The sequence below is a fragment of the Pseudophryne corroboree genome, chromosome 2, assembly GCF_028390025.1.
Source record: "Pseudophryne corroboree isolate aPseCor3 chromosome 2, aPseCor3.hap2, whole genome shotgun sequence".
In the NCBI taxonomy this organism is placed as follows: domain Eukaryota; kingdom Metazoa; phylum Chordata; class Amphibia; order Anura; family Myobatrachidae; genus Pseudophryne; species Pseudophryne corroboree.
In genome coordinates, this window is record NC_086445.1 from 355,234,752 (window position 1) to 355,253,228 (window position 18,477).

General features: G+C 48.7%; 1 protein-coding gene across 3 annotated transcripts in view; it reads left to right on the top strand.

Annotated features, from left to right (window-relative positions):
- PCID2 (PCI domain containing 2) overlaps positions 1 to 18,477 on the top strand; it is a 152,878-nt gene that overhangs the window by 57,429 nt on the left and 76,972 nt on the right. Inside the window, exon 5 of one of the 3 annotated variants that reach the window (XM_063953121.1) lies at positions 5,620 to 5,685. The exons of the other annotated variants lie outside the window; for them this stretch is intronic. Within the exon in view, the coding sequence (XP_063809191.1) occupies positions 5,620 to 5,685 (66 nt within the window). The remainder of the gene's footprint in view (positions 1 to 5,619; positions 5,686 to 18,477) is intronic. 3 annotated transcript variants of the gene reach the window in all.

Below are 18,477 nucleotides of genomic sequence, written 5' to 3' on the forward strand. Positions count from 1 at the left end.
CAGCTCTGACCGGCGCCATTTTCGCTTCACAGAAGCTACAGAGACGCTGAGCCTGGCCTCCCACACTGCTGTACAAGTAACAGGGTGCAAAACGGGGGGGGGGGGGCAAGAGATTTGGTGCTAATTATTGGAATATAAAAGCGCTAGCAGGTCTGGGCAGTATTTTACTCGCTTCAGAACCGGGATAGGCGCTGGGTTGTGAGCTGGCAGAACTCCCTCTGTGTTTCTCTAACAGGCTTCGGTGTGGGTCTGTCTCCTATAGCCCCAGTGTGGTTGTGGGTGTCGACATGTCTGAGGCTGAGTGCTCTTCTCAGGAGGAAGCTGGAGTGGGAACAGAAAAGGCTGGGGGAGTGACCGTGTCGGCACCGCCGACGGCTGATTGGGTAAATATGTTGAGTGTTTTGAATGCTAATGTGGCTCGGTTGACGAAGAGATTAGATAGATCTGAGTCTAAAAGCCAGACATGGAGGAAATCCATGGAAGAGGCATTGTCACAAGCTCAGACCCCTTCGTGGTCACAGAAGCGTACATTTACCCAGTTAACAGATACAGATACCGACACGGACTCTGATTCCAGTGTCGACTATAGTGATGCCAGATTAAATCCTAAACTGGCCAAGAGCATTCAGTACATGATTGTGGCAATAAAAGAAGTGTTGCATATAACAGAGGACCCTGCTGTTCCTGATACTAGGGTCTGTATGTATAAAGAAAAGAAACCTGCGATCACTTTTCCTCCCTCTCATGAACTGAATGCTTTCTTTGAAAAGGCTTGGGAATATCCTGACAAGAAGGCACAGGTTCCCAAGAGAATTCCAGTGGCATATCCCTTTCCTTTTGGGGACAGGGAAAAGTGGGAGTCAACCCCCACGGTGGATAAAGCTCTATCGCGTTTATCCAAAAAGGTGGAGCTTCCGTCTCCTGACACGGCAGACCTAAAGGATCCTGTGGATCGCAAGCAGGAAAATACACTAAATCCATTTATGTCACTACGGGCTCACTGCTCAGGCCTGCCGTGGCTTGGCATGGGTGAGTAGCGCTATTGAAAAGTGGGCAGATAACTTGTCATCTGAGATAGATTCCCTAGACAGGGATAACGTGCTTTTGACTCTGGGTCATATCAGGCATGCTGCAGCATATTTAAAAGAAGCTGTACGGGATATTGGCCTTTTGGGATCAAGGGCCAATGCCATGGCAGTCTCAGCTAGGAGAGCATTGTGGATTCATCAATGGAATGCTGATGCCGACTCTAAGAAGGCGATGGAGTCTTTACCGTTTAATGGTAGTGTCTTGTTTGGTGACGGCCTCACTGACCTGGTATCTACGGCTACCGCGGGTAAGTCGTCATTTTTACCTTATGTTCCTGCACAGCAGAAGAAAACGCCCCACTATCAGATGCAGTCCTTTCAGCCCAATTAATTCAAAAAAGGACGAGGGTCCTCCTTCCTTGCTGCGAGAGGAAGAGGACGGGGAAAGAGGTCACAGGCTGTGGCAAGTTCCCAAGAGCAGAAGTCCTCTCCGGCTTCTACCAAATCCACCGCATGACGCTCGGGCTCCTCTGCGGGAGTCCGCACCGGTGGTGCATGTCTCAAACTCTTCAGTCAGGTCTGGCTACATTCGGACCTGGATCCTTGGATTTTAGAAATAGTAACCCAAGGGTAAAAATTAGAGTTTCAGGACGTGCCCTCTCACCGATTTTTCAAGTCTGCCTTCCCAGCTTCTCTTCCAGAAAGGGAGGTAGTATGCGCGGCGATACTATAGCTGTGTCAAAATCAAGTCATTGTCACGGTACCCCCATCACAACAGGGGGAGGGCTTTTATTCAAGCCTGTTCGTGGTCCCGAAGCCGGATGGCTCAGTCAGACCGATTCTGAACCTAAAATCCCTCAATTTCTTTCTGAAAAAGTTCAAATTCAAGATGGAATCTCACCGAGCAGTGATCTCCAGTCTGGAGGAGGGGGATTTTATGGTGTCGGTCGACATAAAGGATGCTTATTTACACGTTCCCATATATCCTCCACATCAGGCATACCTGAGGTTTGCTGTTCAGGATTGTCATTACCAATTTAAGACGTTGCCGTTTGGTCTATCCACGGCACCAAGGATTTTCACCAAGGTTATGGCGGAAATGATGGTTCTCCTGTGCAAGCAGGGAATTACAATTATCCCGTAATTAGACGATCTCCTCATAAAGGCGAGATCCAAGGAGCAATTGCTGAAAAATGTTGCGCTTTAACTGACGATTCTGCAACATGGTTGGCTCCTAAACTTGCCAAAATCACAGTTTGTTCCGACGACACGGCTGTCGTTCCTGGTTATGATTTTGGATACAGAATTACAGAGTTTTTCTTCCAGTGGAAAAGGCTCTGGAAATACAGAACATGGTAAAAACAGATTCTGAAAACGGCAAAAGTGTCAGTTCTTCAATGCACTCGGTTGCTGGGGAAGATGGTGGCGGCCTACGAGGCCATTCCGTATGGCAGGTTCCATGCCAGGGTGTTTCAGTGGGACCTGTTGGACAAGCGGCCCGGGTCTCACCTGGACATGCACCGGAAAATAATCCTATCTTCCAGGACCAGGATCTCCCTTCTGTGGTGGCTGCACAGTTCTCACCACCTGGAGGGACGCAGGTTCGGGATTCAGGATTGGATCCTGGTGACCACAGATGCAAGTCTCCGAGGCTGGGGAGCAGTCACACAGGGGAGAAACTTTCAGGGAATATGGTCAAGCCAGGAAGCTTGTCTGCACATAAACATTCTGGAATTAAGGGCCATTTACAACGGCATTCTGCAAGCGGAACATCTTCTTCGCGGTCTGCCAGTATTAATTCAGTAAGACAACATAACACCATAAAGCGCCAGGGCGGAACAAAGAGCAGAGCGGCAAAGGCCGAGGCCACAAAAGTTCTTCGCTGTGCGGAAAGACATGCAAGCGCTCTGTCAGCAGTCTTCATTCCAGGAGTGGACAACTGGGAAGCAGACTTCCTCAGCAGACACGATCTCCATCCAGGAGAGTGGGGTCTTCATCAAGAGGTTTTTGCAGAAGTGACAAGTCGTTGGGGAATTCCTCAAATAGACATGATGGCGTCCCGCCTCAACAAGAAACTTCAGAGATATTTTTCCAGGTCGAGGGACCCTCAAGCAATAGCAGTGGACGCCCTAGTGACACCGTGGGTGTTTCCGTCGGTCTGTGTGTTCACTCCACTTCCACTCATTCCAAAGGTGATAAAGATTATAAGCAGAACAAGGGTTCAGGCGGTACTCATTGTTCCAGACTGGCCAAGGAGGGCCTGGTATCCAGATCTTCAGGAGTTGCTCATAGAAGATCCCTGGCCGCTTCCTCTATGGGAGGACCTGTTACAACAAGGTCCGTGCGTGTATCAGGACTTACCGCGGCTGCGTTTGACGGCATGGCGGTTGAACGCCAGATCCTAGCCAGAAAGGGTATTCCCAGTGAAGTCATTCCCACTCTGCTTCAGGCTAGAAAGGAAGTAACGGCAAAGCATTACCACCGTATTTGGAGGAAATATGTGTCTTGGTGTGAATCCAAGAAGGCTCCTACGGAAGAATTTCAGCTGGGGCGTTTGCTCCATTTTTTGCAAGCATGTGTGGATGCGGGCCTAAAGTTGGGCTCTATTAAAGTACAAATTTCGGCCTTATCTATTTTCTTTCAAAAAGAATTGGCCTCCCTTCCAGAAGTTCAGACCTTCGTGAAAGGTGTGCTACACATCCAACCTCCATTTGTGCCCCCGGTGGCACCGTGGGATCTTAATGTGGTATTGCAGTTCCTGCAATCTCATTGGTTTGAACCTTTACGTAAGGTTGAGTTAAAATTCCTTACTTGGAAAGTAGTCATGTTGTTGGCCTTGGCGTCCGCAAGGCGGGTATCTGAGTTGGCGGCTTTGTCTCACAAAAGCCCATATTTAATCTTCCATGCTGATAGAGCGGAGTTGAGAACTCGTCAGCAATTTCTGCCAAAAGTGGTTTCATCATTTCATGTAAACCAGCCTATTGTGGTGCCAGTGGCTACTGACGCCTTGGAAGTCTCGAAGTCTCTCGATGTGGTCAGAGCTTTGAAGATCTATGTCGCCAGGACGGCGCAGCTTAGGAAAACAGAGGCTCTGTTTGTCCTGTGGGCTCCCAACAAGATTGGAGCTCCTGCTTCCAAGCAGACTATTGCGCGCTGGATCTGTAACACGATTCAGCAGGCTCATTCTACGGCAAGATTGCAGTTACCGAAATCGGTAAAAGCCCATTCTACCAGAAAGATGGGCTCATCCTGGGCGGCTGCCCGAGGGGTCTCGGCATTACAGCTTTGCCGAGCTGCTACTTGGTCGGGATCAAACACCTTTGCAAAGTTTTACAAGTTTGATACCCTTGCTGAAGAGGACCTCTTGTTTGGTCAATCGGTGCTGCAGAGTCATCCGCACTCTCCCGCCCGTTCTAGAGCTTTGGTATAAACCCCATGGTTCTTGAAGCATCCCCAGCATCCTCTAGGACGTATGAGAAAATAGGATTTTAATACCTCCTTTTCCCTTAGTCCGTAGAGGATGCTGGGCGCCCGACCCAGTGCGGGCTGTTTCTGCAGTTTGGTTTTTTGGTTACACTCATGTTGAGTTAAGTACAGTCAGTCTGTGGCTGATGTTGGTCATGCCGTTGCATGCGTTGTTGTTGAATGCCATGTTGTACGGCGTGTTTGAGGTGTGAGCTGGTATGTATCTCACCTTAGTTTCAAAATTAAAAATTAAATAAATCCTTTTCCTCGAAATGTCCATCTCCCTGGGCACAGTTCCTATAACTGGAGTCTGGAGGAGGGGCATAGAGGGAGGAGCCAGTTCACACCCCTTTTAAAGTCTTATAGTGCCCATGGTTCTTGAGGCATCCCCATGTATGTATGTACCACACATTTTGATAAGGAGATTTCAGGAAGTTTGTGTTTTTAACCAGGAACTGCAGAACGTGAAAGTGATCATATGAATAGTCCCTACTGAACTGATAGGCTGCTTTTTTTATGAGCCCCAGAGTGGTCATTAAAGTAGCTGAGTGTTATCAGTCTGCCTAGCCACTACTGCTTCACAAAACCCCCACATCTTATGTATGATCTACAGCTGCAGATAAGAGCACAAATGGCAATTACAGGAACATTTTTACTTTGGGTTCAATCTGATCTAGTTGTTGTCTGCAATTAAAAATGAATTGCTCATTGATGTTTGTGGACTAGGTCACAGGTTGAAATTGAGGTTATATAAAACTGATAATTCTGCTTTAGATGTTGTCTAATGACTAATAAACGCCCTCCTAAGGCTGATTGGCTAATAGCCAAAGATGTAAAAAGGCCTTTTGTGTGTGATTTTTGTTCTGGTCCCACCCACGTATCACATGACTCATTTCCCCAGAATGTAATGCAGTGTCAGAGTCTCATGGAAGGCTACTTATAAGGCAGCTAGTGTTTCACCAACGGATAACATGAAGCCTCCATCACCTGTGCTCATGTAGTACGAGTCTGTTCCGGGCATGAGAACTTCTCTATAAATAGTAGTGACGGTGACAATATGTCACAATGACATTCTTTATAAACATGTTACATTATGCTTGTGATACACATTTTTTCTTATTTTTAGGTGCACATATGCTGTTTCCAACCATGATTTTGTGGAGGCATACAAATGTCAGACTGTTGTTGTTCAATATCCTTTTATATGGTAAACATCTACTGAGTATTTTACTTTCAATACAGAAACAAAGGATTCTTAGAAGGGTGTGATATATAGAAAACAACTTTTCTCTTACCTCCTAGAGGATGCTGGGGACGTAAGGACCATGGGGTATAGACGGGCTCCGCAGGAGACATGGGCACTATAAAGAACTTTTAGTATGGGTGTTCACTGGCTACTCCCTCTATGCCCCTCCTCCAGACCTCAGTTAGATATTGTGCCCAGAGGCGATAAGGTGCATTACAGAGGAGCTCTCCAGAGTTTCTCTGAAAAAGAATTTTGTTAGGTTTTTTATTTTCAGGGAGCACTGCTGGCAACAGGCTCCCTGCATCGTGGGACTGAAGAGAGAGAAGCAGACCTACTTAAATGATAGGCTCTGCTTCTTAGGCTACTGGACACCATTAGCTCCAGAGGGAGTCGGAACGCAGGTCTCACCCCGCCGTTCGTCCCAGAGCCGCGCCGCCGTCCTCCTCGCAGAGCCGGAAGATAGAAGCTGGGTGAGTATGAGAAGAAAAGAAGACTTCAAGGCGGCAGAAGACTTCAGATCTTCACTGAGGTAAGCGCGCAGCGGTAACGCTGCGCGCCATTGCTCCCACACGCTACACACACACACAGAACGGGCACTGATGGGTGCAGGGCGCAGGGGGGGTGCCCTGGGCAGCAATAAACCTCTGATCGGGCAAAAAAAGGGTACATTGGGCTGCAGAGGCAGTAAATGAAGAGAGCCCCCGCCATTTTTTGAATATTGAAGCGGGACCGAAGCCCGCCGCTGGAGGGGGCAGAGCTTGATCCCTCAGCATTAACCGCCATTTTCTCCACAGAAAGCTGCAGTGAAGCTGGGTCCCCGGACTCTCCCCTGCTGAACTCTGTGACAGAGGGCTGAAAAGAGGGGGGGGGGGCATGTTTAAGGCGCAGTGAGTGTATAACATTGTATATATATATATATATATATATATATATATATATATATATATGCGCTATCTGGGTTATTCCAGTGTCAGTTTGGCGCTGGGTGTGTGCTGGCATACTCTCTCTCTGTCTCCCCAAAGGGCCTTGTTGGGGAATTGTCCCCTTATAGATCTATCCCTGTGTGTGTGGGGGTGTCGGTACGTGCATGTCGGCATATCTGAAGCGGAAGGCTCGTCCAAGGAGGAGGTGGAGCAGATGTGTGGTGTGTCTCCGTCGGCAACGCCGACTCATGATTGGATGGACATGTGGCATATGTTAAATGCGAGTGTAGCCTCATTACATAAAAGACTGGACAAAGCAGAGTCCAGGGAGAAAGCAGGGAGTCAATCCACGGATTGGACTGGGTCACAGGGGCCTTCTGGGTCTCAAAAACGCCCCCTATCCCAAATAGGGGACACTGGTACCGACACGGATTCTGACTCCAGTGTCGACTACGATGATGCAAAATTACACCCAAGGGTGGCAAAAAGTATTCAATGTATGATTATTGCAATAAAAGATGTTTTGCATATCACTGATGACCCTTCTGTCCCTGATACGAGGGTGCGCATGTATAAGGAAAAGAAACCTGAGGTAACCTTTCCCCCATCTCATGAGCTTAACGAGTTATTTGAAAAAGCTTGGGAAACTCCAGATAAAAAACTGCAGATTCCCAAAAGGGTTCTTATTGCGTATCCTTTCCCTGCACAGGACAGGGTACGTTGGGAATCCTTTCCCAGGGTGGACAAGGCTTTAACGCGCCTGTCCAAGAAGGTGGCGCTGCCGTCTCCGGACATGGCAGCCCTCAAGGATCCTACTGTTCGCAGACAGGAGACTACTTTAAAGTCTATTTATGCGCATACGGGTGCTTTGCTCAGACCGGCAATAGCATCGGCATGGGTATGTAGCGCAGTTGCAGCGTGGAGAGATACCTTGTCAGCTGACCTTGATACCCTAGACAGGGATACCATTTTATTAACCTTGGCCCACATTAAAGACGCAGTCTTATATATGAGGGACGCACAAAGAGACGTTGGGCTGCTTGGTTCCAGAGCCAATGCTATGGCTGTTTCTGCGAGACGAGCTTTATGGACCCGCCAATGGACGGGTGACGCAGACTCGAAGAAGCATATGGAGGTTTTACCTTACAAGGGTGAAGTGTTGTTTGGGGAGGGGCTCGCGGACCTGGTTGCCACAGCTACCGCGGGTAAATTTACCTTTTGTTCCCCAACAGCAAAAGAAAACTCCACAGTATCAGATGCAGTCCTTTCGGTCGCATAAATCCAGAAAAGGTCGGGGCTCCTCCTTCCTTGCCAGAGGTAAGGGTAGAGGAAAGAGAACACCTGCTTCGGCTAGTTCCCAGGAGCAGAAGTCCTCCCCGGCTTCTACAAAATCCACCGCATGACGCCTGGGCTCCCCTAAGGGAGTCCACACCAGTGGGGGCGCGCCTTCGACTTTTCAGCCAGATCTGGATGCTTTCAGACGTGGATCCTTGGGTGATGGAAATTGTTTCCCAAGGCTACAAGCTGGAATTCGAAGAGGTGCCCCCTCGCCGATTTTTCAAGTTGGCATTGCCAGCTTCACCCCCGGAGAGGGAAGTAGCTGCAATTCAAAGTGGTGGTCACGGTTCCCCTGGCCCAACAGGGAAAAGGGTATTATTCAACCCTGTTTGTGGCCCCGAAGCCGGATGGTTTGGTCAGACCCATTTTAAATCTAAAATCCCTAAACCTGTACTTGAAAAAGTTCAAATTCAAGATGGAATTGCTCCGAGCTGTAATATCCAGCCTGGAAGGGGGGGATTTGATGGTGTCACTGGACATAAAGGATGCATACCTTCATGTCCCCATATACCCCCCTCCTCAGGAGTACCTGAGATTCGCTGTACAGGACTGTCATTACCAGTTTCAGACGTTGCCGTTTGGGCTTTCCACGGCCCCGAGGATTTTCACCAAGGTATTGGCAGAGATGATGGTACTCCTGCGCAGGCAGGAAGTCACAATTATCCCATACTTGGACGATCTCCTGATAAAGGCGATATCGTGAGACCAGTTGCTGAAGAGCGTGTCGCTCTCCCTAAACGTGCTGCAACAGCACGGTTGGATTCTGAATCTGCCAAAGTCACAATTGATTCCAACGACTCGGCTATCATTCCTAGGCATGATTCTAGACATGGAACAAAAGAGGGTTTTTCTTCCATTGGAAAAAGCCCAGGATCTCCAGAACATGGTCAGAGACCTGCTAAAACCAAAAAGAGTGTCTGTTCATCAATGCACTCGAGTTATGGGGAAAATGGTGGCGGCCTACGAGGCCATCCCCTTCGGCAGGTTTCATGCGAGGACTTTTCAGTGGGACCTTCTGGACAAGTGGTCCGGGTCCCATCTACAAATACATCAGAAAATAACCCTGTCCCCCAGGGCCAGGGTGTCTCTCCTGTGGTGGCTGCAGAGTGCTCACCTTCTAGAGCAGGGGTGGGGAACCTTTTTTCTACCGAGGGCCATTTGAATATTTATAAAATCCTTCGGGAGCCATACAAAAATTCTCAACGTAAAAAATTACCATGCCCCCCAGTAGGTCTGCCCCTTAGAGGTACTGTGTGTGCGCGCAAAAAATGGGTGTGGCCAGTTAAAATGGGACGTGATACACATATGGCACCAATAGTGCAGTGCCAGATCCACAATTGCCCCCACAGTGCCAGGTATACAGATGCCCCCACAGTGCCAGGTATACAAATGCCCCTCACAGTGCCAGGTATACAGATGTCGCCACAGTGCCAGGTATACAGATGTCCCCACAGTGCCAGGTATACAAATGCCCCTCACAGTGCCAGGTATACAGATGCCCCCACAGTGCCAGGTATACAAATGCCCCTCCACAGTGCCAGGTATACAAATGCCCCTCAGAGTGCCAGGTATACAGATGCCCCCACAGTGCCAGGTATACAAATGCCCCTCACAGTGCCAGGTATACAAATGCCCCCACAGTGCCAGGTATACAAATGCCCCTCACAGTGCCAGGTATACAAATGCCCCTCACAGTGCCAGGTATACAGATGTCCCCATAGTGCCGGGTATACAGATGCCCCCACAGTGCCAGGTATACAAATGCCCCCACAGTGCCAGGTATACAGATGTCCCCACAGTGCCAGGTATACAGATGTCCCCACAGTGCCAGGTATACAGATGTCCCCACAGTTCCAGGTATACAGATGTCCCCACAGTGCCAGGTATACAGATGTCCCCACAGTGCCAGGTATACAAATGCTCCTCACAGTGCCAGGTATACAGATGCCCCCACAGTGCCAAGTATACAGATGCCCCTCATAGTGCCAGCTATACAGATGCCCCCCACAGTGCCAGGTATACAGATGCCCCCCACAGTGCTAGGTATACAGATGCCCCCCACAGTGCCAGGTATACAGATGCCCTGCCCCCCCCCCCCCTCCCCTCCGTGCTGCTTACCGTGCTGCTTTCGGCGGGACACGGAGGAGAGCGCGGCTATGTTGGGCGGCGGCGGCATGTAGGACTTGAAACCAGCCGCCGGTTCGAGAGCCAATCAGAGCTCGGGAACCGGCAGCCGCGGCTTCTGATTGGCTGCCGGTCCGCGAGCTCTGATTGGCTCACGAACCGTCGGCTGGTTTCAAGTCATACACGCCGCCGCTCCCACCCGACAGCCGCGCTCTCCTCCCTGTTCTGACAGCTGAGACACGCTGCCGCCGGACTGAGCGGCAGCGTGTCTCACTGACTCAAGCTGGTGGGCCGGACCAAACGGCTTCGCGGGCCTTATACGGCCCGCGGGCCGGAGGTTCCCCACCCCTGTTCTAGAGGGTCGCAGATTCGGCATTCAAGACTGGGTTCTGGTGACCACGGACGCGAGCCTCCGAGGATGGGTAGCAGTCACACAAGGAAGAAATTTTCAGGGACTGTGGTCAAGCCAGGAGGCTTGTCTTCACATCAGCATACTGGAATTGAGGGCCATATACAACGGCCTACGAAAAGCTGAGTATCTTCTTCGCGACCTACCAGTTCTGATTCAATCAGACCACGTCACAGCCGTGGCTCATATAAACCGCCAAGGCAGGACAAGGAGCAGAGTGGCAATGGCGGAAGTCACCAGGATTCTGCGCTGGGCGGAAAATCACGTAAGCGTTCTGTCAGCAGTCTTCATACCGGGAGTGGACAACTGGGAAGCAGACTTCCTCAGCAGACACGATCTCCATCCAGGAGAGTGGGGACTTCCTCAAGAGGTCTTTGCAGAGATAACAGTCTTTGGGGACTTCCTCAAATAGACATGATGGCGTCCCGCCTCAACAAAAAGCTTCGGAGGTATTGTGCCAGGTCAAGGGACCCTCAGGCAGTAGCAGTAGACGCCCTAGTGACACCATGGGTGTTTCAGTCAGTCTATGTGTTCCCTCCTCTGCCTATCATCTCAAAAGTGCTAAGAATCATAAGACGAAAAAGAGTACAAACAATACTCATTGTTCCAGATTGGCCTTGAAGGGCCTGGTATTCGGATCTTCAGGAGATGCTCACAGAAGATCCGTGGCCCCTTCCTCTCAGGGAAGACCTGTTGCAGCAGGGGCCTTGCATGTTCCAAGACTTACCGCGGTTGCGTTTGACGGCATGGCGGTTGAACACCAAATCCTAGCTGGGAAAGGTATTCCAGAGGAAGTTATCCCTACTCTGATAAAGGCTAGGAAGGAGGTAACGGCGAAGCATCATCACCGTATCTGGAGGAAGTATGTATCTTGGTGTGAAACCAAGAATGCTCCTACGGAAGATTTCCATCTGGGCCGTTTTCTCCACTTCCTACAGACAGGAGTGGATATGGGCCTAAAGTTAGGTTCCATTAAGGTACAGATTTCGGCCCTATCTATATTCTTTCAGAGGGAATTGGCTTCTCTCCCAGAAGTACAGACTTTTGTAAAGGGAGTGCTGCACATCCAGCCTCCTTTTGTGGCACCAGTGGCACCATGGGACCTCAACGTGGTGTTACAGTACCTTAAATCACACTGGTTTGAACCCCTTCTAACGGGTGAATTAAAATTTCTCACCTGGAAGGTGGTCATGTTATTAGCCTTGGCATCTGCAAGGCGGGTGTCAGAGTTGGCGGCCTTGTCTCACAAGAGCCCCTACTTGATTTTTCATGTGGATAGAGCGGAATTGAGGACTCGTCCTCAATTTGTGCCTAAGGTGGTTTCTTCGTTTCATATGATCCAACCTATTGTGGTACCTGTGGCTACGAGTGACTTGGAGGACTCCAAGTCCCTGGATGTAGTCAGGGCCTTAAAAATCTATGTAGCCAGGACGGCTAGGGTTAGGAAGACAGAGGCTCTGTTTGTCCTGTATGCAGCCAACAAGGTTGGCGCGCCTGCTTCTAAGCAGACTATTGCACGCTGGATCTGTCACACAATTCAGCAGGCTCATTCTACGGCTGGATTGCCGTTACCAAATTCGGTAAAGGCCCATTCCACTAGGAAGGTGGGCTCTTCTTGGGCGGCTGCCCGAGGCATCTCTGCATTACAGTTGTGCCGAGCAGCTACTTGGTCGGGTTCAAACACTTTTGCAAAATTCTACAAGTTTGATACCCTGGCTGATGAGGACCTCGCGTTTGCTCAATCGGTGCTGCAAAGTCATCCGCACTCTCCCGCCCGGCTTGGAGCTTTGGTATAAACCCCATGGTCCTTACGGAGTCCCCAGCATCCTCTAGGACGTAAGAGAAAATAAGATTTTAAACCTACCAGTAAATCTTTTTCTCCTAGTCCAGAGAGGATGCTGGGCGCCCGTCCCAGTGCGGACTAAATCTGCAAGACTTGTATATAGTTGTTGCTTACATAAGGGTTATGTTACAGTTGAGATCGGTCGTTTACTTATGCTATTTTTGTTCATACTGTTAACTGGTTGCGTATATTCCAGGTTATACGGTGTGGTTGGTGTTGGCTGGTATGAATCTTGTCCTTAGATTACAAAATCCTTTCCTCATATTGGCCATCTCCTCTGGGCACAGTTTCTCTAACTGAGGTCTGGAGGAGGGGCATAGAGGGAGGAGCCAGTGCACACCCATACTAAAAGTTCTTTATAGTGCCCATGTCTCCTGCGGAGCCCGTCTATACCCCATGGTCCTTACGGAGTCCCCAGCATCTTCTACGGACTAGGAGAAAAAGATATACCGGCAGGTTTAAAATCTTATTTTATGTTTAAGCTCTCTTCCTATCCAGAAGCTCATTGGTATTCCGCTAGTAAAAAAATACTATTAAACGGTAACATTTTATTTTTTACATTTATATTTTTACTGTTGATATAAATGTGATTAAACTCTCTGTATATTTTTACAAAATAGTTTTCATTAGATAACTGCTCTGTTACAGTGCTCCTCTAGTATTTTAAAATGTGTTACAACTGGTACATCTGCATGAAGATGTTTGGTCTTTTAATTAAAATCTGTTTACTTACCAACATACTAAAGATTAAACTTCAAAACAAAATGGTACATATAATTAAAACTGAGGCACTTAAGGGACTGCTAAAGGTAAGGGACTGCTTTATCACATTTCCCCAGCGGCTGCTAATGTCTGCAGCCACTGGGTGGGGGGTGCTGCCATTCTGACCAATCAGCAGTGATTGGCAGTACGGCAGGAACTGGGGTGAGAGCGAACCAGGAAGCAGGTGGACCGGATTTTCCTCTGAGAGTGGCAACTGCAGGAAGATTCTCTTTCTGCAGCCGCACAGTGAGCTTTCTGACAGGTCGCATCAGATGCGACCATGTCACGGAAAGCCCAGCCTGGTGTGGTCGCATCTGATGTGACCATACAAGACAAGTGGTTAAAAGTGATCATACGGTTCAGAGAGCATTTGTTTGAAACAAATAAAGGGCGATATCCAATTTTTGATTGCTCCTGATCTTCCGTCTAAAGTGACTATATTCAATAGTGCCTTTTTATTGAGCTTGTTGCTGCCAGAGAAATCGGATTTAGCCTTGTAAAACAGCTAAACCCGGCCAAAGTAATGGACGCGAATCGAAAAGTCACATTTGAGCACTCAAACGGATCGCTTTTCACTCATTTCAGCTTGCTACGAACAGAGCAACAATTAAATAGCTACGTTGGGTGCCATCTAGTGGCTGCCGGCAAAAAAAAACAATTGAATCTTTCCCTACAAATTCTTCCTATTCGGAAAAAAGTGCACATACATTTTGATTACGTAAAATGTACTATTTTCATCTACTACTGTTCATGTTTTACTTGTTTCAATTCACTTGGGTACTTATTATCTGCGCTATTGGGCCATTAGCTACTGAGTTTCCAGAACTCAGTGAAACCACACTCTCAGTCGAAATCTAGGGGAAGGAGCCACCGCGAAAGACTTTGAATAATGCTCTGTGTGTGTGTGTGTATTTATGTATATGTGTGTGTGTGTATGTATGTATATATATATACACACATACACACACACACACACACACACACAATAATCTACAATCCGGCACTCCCATGTAAGCAGAAAATTACCTGCCAGGGTGCCCTCCACAGGGCCAGCAAACCCCATACAATGTACAAATAACAGAGGCGGCACTCCCGGACTTAATACTTGGTGAAGAACAAAGTGCTTTACTTCAACGTTTTGGGGTACTCTCTCCTTCCCCCCCCCCCCCCGTCATCAGGACACACTTGCAACAAAAACAGTGCATATAAATACATACTTAAAGGTGAGCTGCGATTACCGGGATCACACGCTGGTTGACTGCTAGAGGGTCTGAAGAGTATTAAGTCCGGGAGTGCCTCCTCTGTTGCTTGTACATTATGGGGTATATTCAATAACTGTCGGAAGCTGCCGTCTGTCAGAAAGGGATTCCGACCTATTCATTACGGCCCCATTTATTCCGACAAGTCGGGAAACTCGACTTGTCGGAATGCACGCCGATCGGTGGCTTCAGCCGCCGATCAGCGTGCATTGTCGGAAGCGCGGCCAAACCCGACAGGTTTTAGCCCCGTTTCCGACAATATCAATCCGAATTTAAAAAAAAGTTGGATTGAGATAAGTGAGCTGAGAGCAGGAGACGCGGGAGCAGCGGGGAGAGCAGGGACCCAGCAGCAGCATCCACCCGGCTCCAGCAAGCGACGTCCTGCTTGCTGGAGCCGGGTGGACGCTGCCGTGAGCCTCCGCTGCTCTCTTTCCCCCCCCCCCCCCTGGCGCCACAGACGTCACCTGCCCCAGGCGCCCGGCGCCAAAGACATCACTTCCTCCAGGCGGCCGGCGCCGCTGACAGCTTCCATCCCCCGGCGCCGCTGACAGCTCCCCCCACTGCTGACAGCAGCAGCAGGACACGGGAGCAGCCAAATCTGTCGGATTTGGCCGCTCTTTTGAATAGGGGTTGTCGGGTCCTTCGGGTCCATTCCGACAACCGCATGTCGGAATGGACCCGACTCTTGTTGAATATACCCCTATATATATATCTATATATATATCTATATATATATATATATATATATCTATATATATATATATATATATATATATATATATATAAATCTGTTTAAGATATATGTATATAATATATGTATGTGTGCGTCTGTATTTTTTAGCGGTATTCCCTTATGTTCATTATTGCATAATAAATTGCTTTATGTTTGATCTCCTTTGAAATGTTTGCCACTGGGTGGCACTCTGTTAATTGGTAATGATTTTATATCACCAGAAAAAGCATTAGGGCAACATTCAATCTTACTTTAGGCAGGTTCACAGAGATATAATTATTTGTTTATATAATAAAATGTTTTATTTAAAGAACTTATACTAACCCATTATCTTAAAATACAGTACTTTTTTGCTAAATAGAAGAAGGATAGTCTCATATTTGTTCAGGTTATTTTCATTTTCTCTAGCATCCATAAGGGCTATTGGGGAGACTTAGTACGATGACGTATAGACGGGGTCCAAAGGAGCCATTGCACTTTACATTTCTTCAACTGGGTGTGCTGTCCCCTCCCCTCTATGCCCCCTCCCACAGGCAGTTTAGAAAAAAGTACCCTCCGGAGAGGATGCAAAAAATACCCTGTTTGGGCAACAGCACACCTGCACCGTGGGAGTTAAGGTGGGGGGGGTGGGGGTCACCGGCCTTGCGAGGTGTCATAGTCGCTTCTCCGCTGCAGGACCACCGTCCTGAGGTTGTTGTACAGCGGGGCACTGCGCCTTGGCGGTCACAATTGCAGGTTGCTGCACACCCCTAACAATAGCCTGAAAGTGACGACAGTACAAACCGGGGGCCCCAGTTCAAGGTGCTACTGACACGCAGGTGAGGCATACGGGACCCTCCTGCGGGGGACCCGCTATAGCCCACTGTGTACACTGGCAAGCGGTAGCTTAAACTAACACTTGTGTGATGTTTTTAAGCTATTTGGGAGACATTGCCAGTATAAAAAACACTGTAGCCATTGGGGGGGGCGGAGCTACCTCAGTGCGGGACCAGCGGCATTTTGGTGCCTTTCTCTGCTTATAGCTGCAGCAGCAGGCACACACAGCTCATCCAGACACTCAGAAAACTCTGGAAAACTTGTACAGGGAGGAGCTAAGGGGGAGAGCCACTATTGTACACGATCTGTGTCCTATAAAGGACAGTAATCATTCATTGTGATATAACAGCTTACAGCCTCACTGGGGCTGTGTAGCTGGGGTGTGCTTGTCTCTTTCTCTCTGTCTCCCTCTCACATACAGTAAGGGCAGGCTTGCTAATTTATTACTTGTCTGTGTGTATGTATATGTAACTGTGCTTTACTGTGAACATGGGTAAACACAAATTATGCAGTGTGTGTCACACCAGATTCTCTTCCTCGACATCTGATTCTGTATCCTGTGAACAATGCAGACAATATTCACAACTCAGTGAGGGGGCTAGGGAGGAGGGTCAAGAGCCTTCCTGGCTAGGTGCCATTAAAACTATGATGTCTAATATGTCATCACAACTCACTGCTAATGCTAAAAAAAAAATGCAGCTACTACAGCAGGCTGTTGCAGACCTAGCTGCCAGGCCAGATGTTACACAGACCCCCCTCTCTAACTCAGTACCACAAAAGTGTGGTTTACCTGCCTTACTCTCTGATTCAGATGAAGAGATACAGGAAGACGGAGAGGACTTGGATCCCGTTAGTGGGGATTCCACTTCTGCTCAGGGTATTGAACCCCTCATTCTGGCTGTACGGGACGTGTGAAAACTCCCTCTAGAGGACGCTGCAGCAAGCAGTCGTTTTTCTTTACACAGAACAAGCCTAATGTCACTTTCCCTGATTCTGCAGAGTTAGATGACCTATTTAAGTTAGCCTGGAAAAATCCAGACAAAAAATACCAAGTGTCAAAAAGATTTTTACACACTTTCCCATTTGCTCCTGAAGGTAGGAAATTCTGGGAAGAACCCCCGGCGGTTGACGTATCAGTCTCTCGCCTGTCTAAAAAGGCTGTGCTGCCTGCCCCAGGCTCCTTTACCATGAAGGACCCTGAGGACATTAAAATAGAGACTACACTAAAGTCTGTCTACACAGCAGCAGGTATATCACAAAGGACGGTCATAGCCGGTTGCTGGATGACCCATGCCATTCATACGTGGGTTACTCAAATTCGGGAGGGCCTCTCCTGGGATAAGCCCCTGGTTACTACGGTAACACTCATAAGGCACATCCAGGACACTGCTCGCGTCCTGTGTGACTCTCTCATGGAGATGGGCAATATTAATGCTAGGACCTCTGCCATTGCGGTGACAGCGCACAGGGCCTTGTGGTTAACGTCAATGGATAGCGGACGCAGAGTCCAAGCGCAGTGTGGAATCCCTCCCCTTTACTGGGGAATGGCTCTTCAGGGTTAAGTTGGATACGTGGATTTCTAAAGTTACTGCGGGGAAATCCACGTTTCTCCCCTCTGGGGCCCCGCCGGCTAGGCGTTTCTACCCAGGGCTGTCTGTTCAGTCCTTTCGGTCTAATAGATTTCAATCTAGGGCCAGAGGTGCCTCAAATGCGACTAGAGGCACCAGAGGTAAGACAAGAAAACCTGCAAGCACCGGTTCTCAGGAACAGAGCACCAGTTATGCTTCCACTAAGTCCTCTGCATGACCGTGCCCACACACCCTGAGGGGATCTCGAGATGGGAGCTAGGCTGTGTCACTTCAGCCGCATCTGGGAAAGTTCCTGCCAGGATACCTGGGTCATGGACCTCATTTCTCAGGGCTACAAGCTGGAGTTCGACGGTGCTCCTCTCCAACGATTTTTCAAATCGAGTTTACCAGCTACCAATACAACAACAGGGAAAGGGATATTACTCCAACCTGTTTGTGGTACCGAAACTGGACGATTCGGTAAGGCCCATTTTGAATCTAAAGTCCTTGAACCCTTACCTAAAGGTTTTCAAGTTCAAAATTGAATCCTTGCAAGCAGTGATTGCGGGCCTGGAAGAACAGGAATTCATGGTCTCCCTGGATATCAAGGACGCCTATCTCCATATTCCAATTTGACCACCTCATCAGGCTTATCTGATCACTACCAGTCCCATGCGCTACCCTTCGGCATGTCCACAGCTCCGAGGGTGTTCACGAAGGTAATGGCAGAGATGATGTTCCGGGTCCAGGGGGTCAATGTTGTCCCTTACCTGGACGATTTCCTGATAAAAGCAAGATCCAGGGAGCTTTTATTGCTCCATATCAACCGCACTATCCGACTTCTATTACACTATGGGTGGATTCTCAATTTACAGAAGACCCACCTGGAGCCAACTTAGCGGCTCCTGTTCCTGGGGATGTTACTGGATACTGTAGCCCAAAAAGTGTTCCTCCCAGAGGATA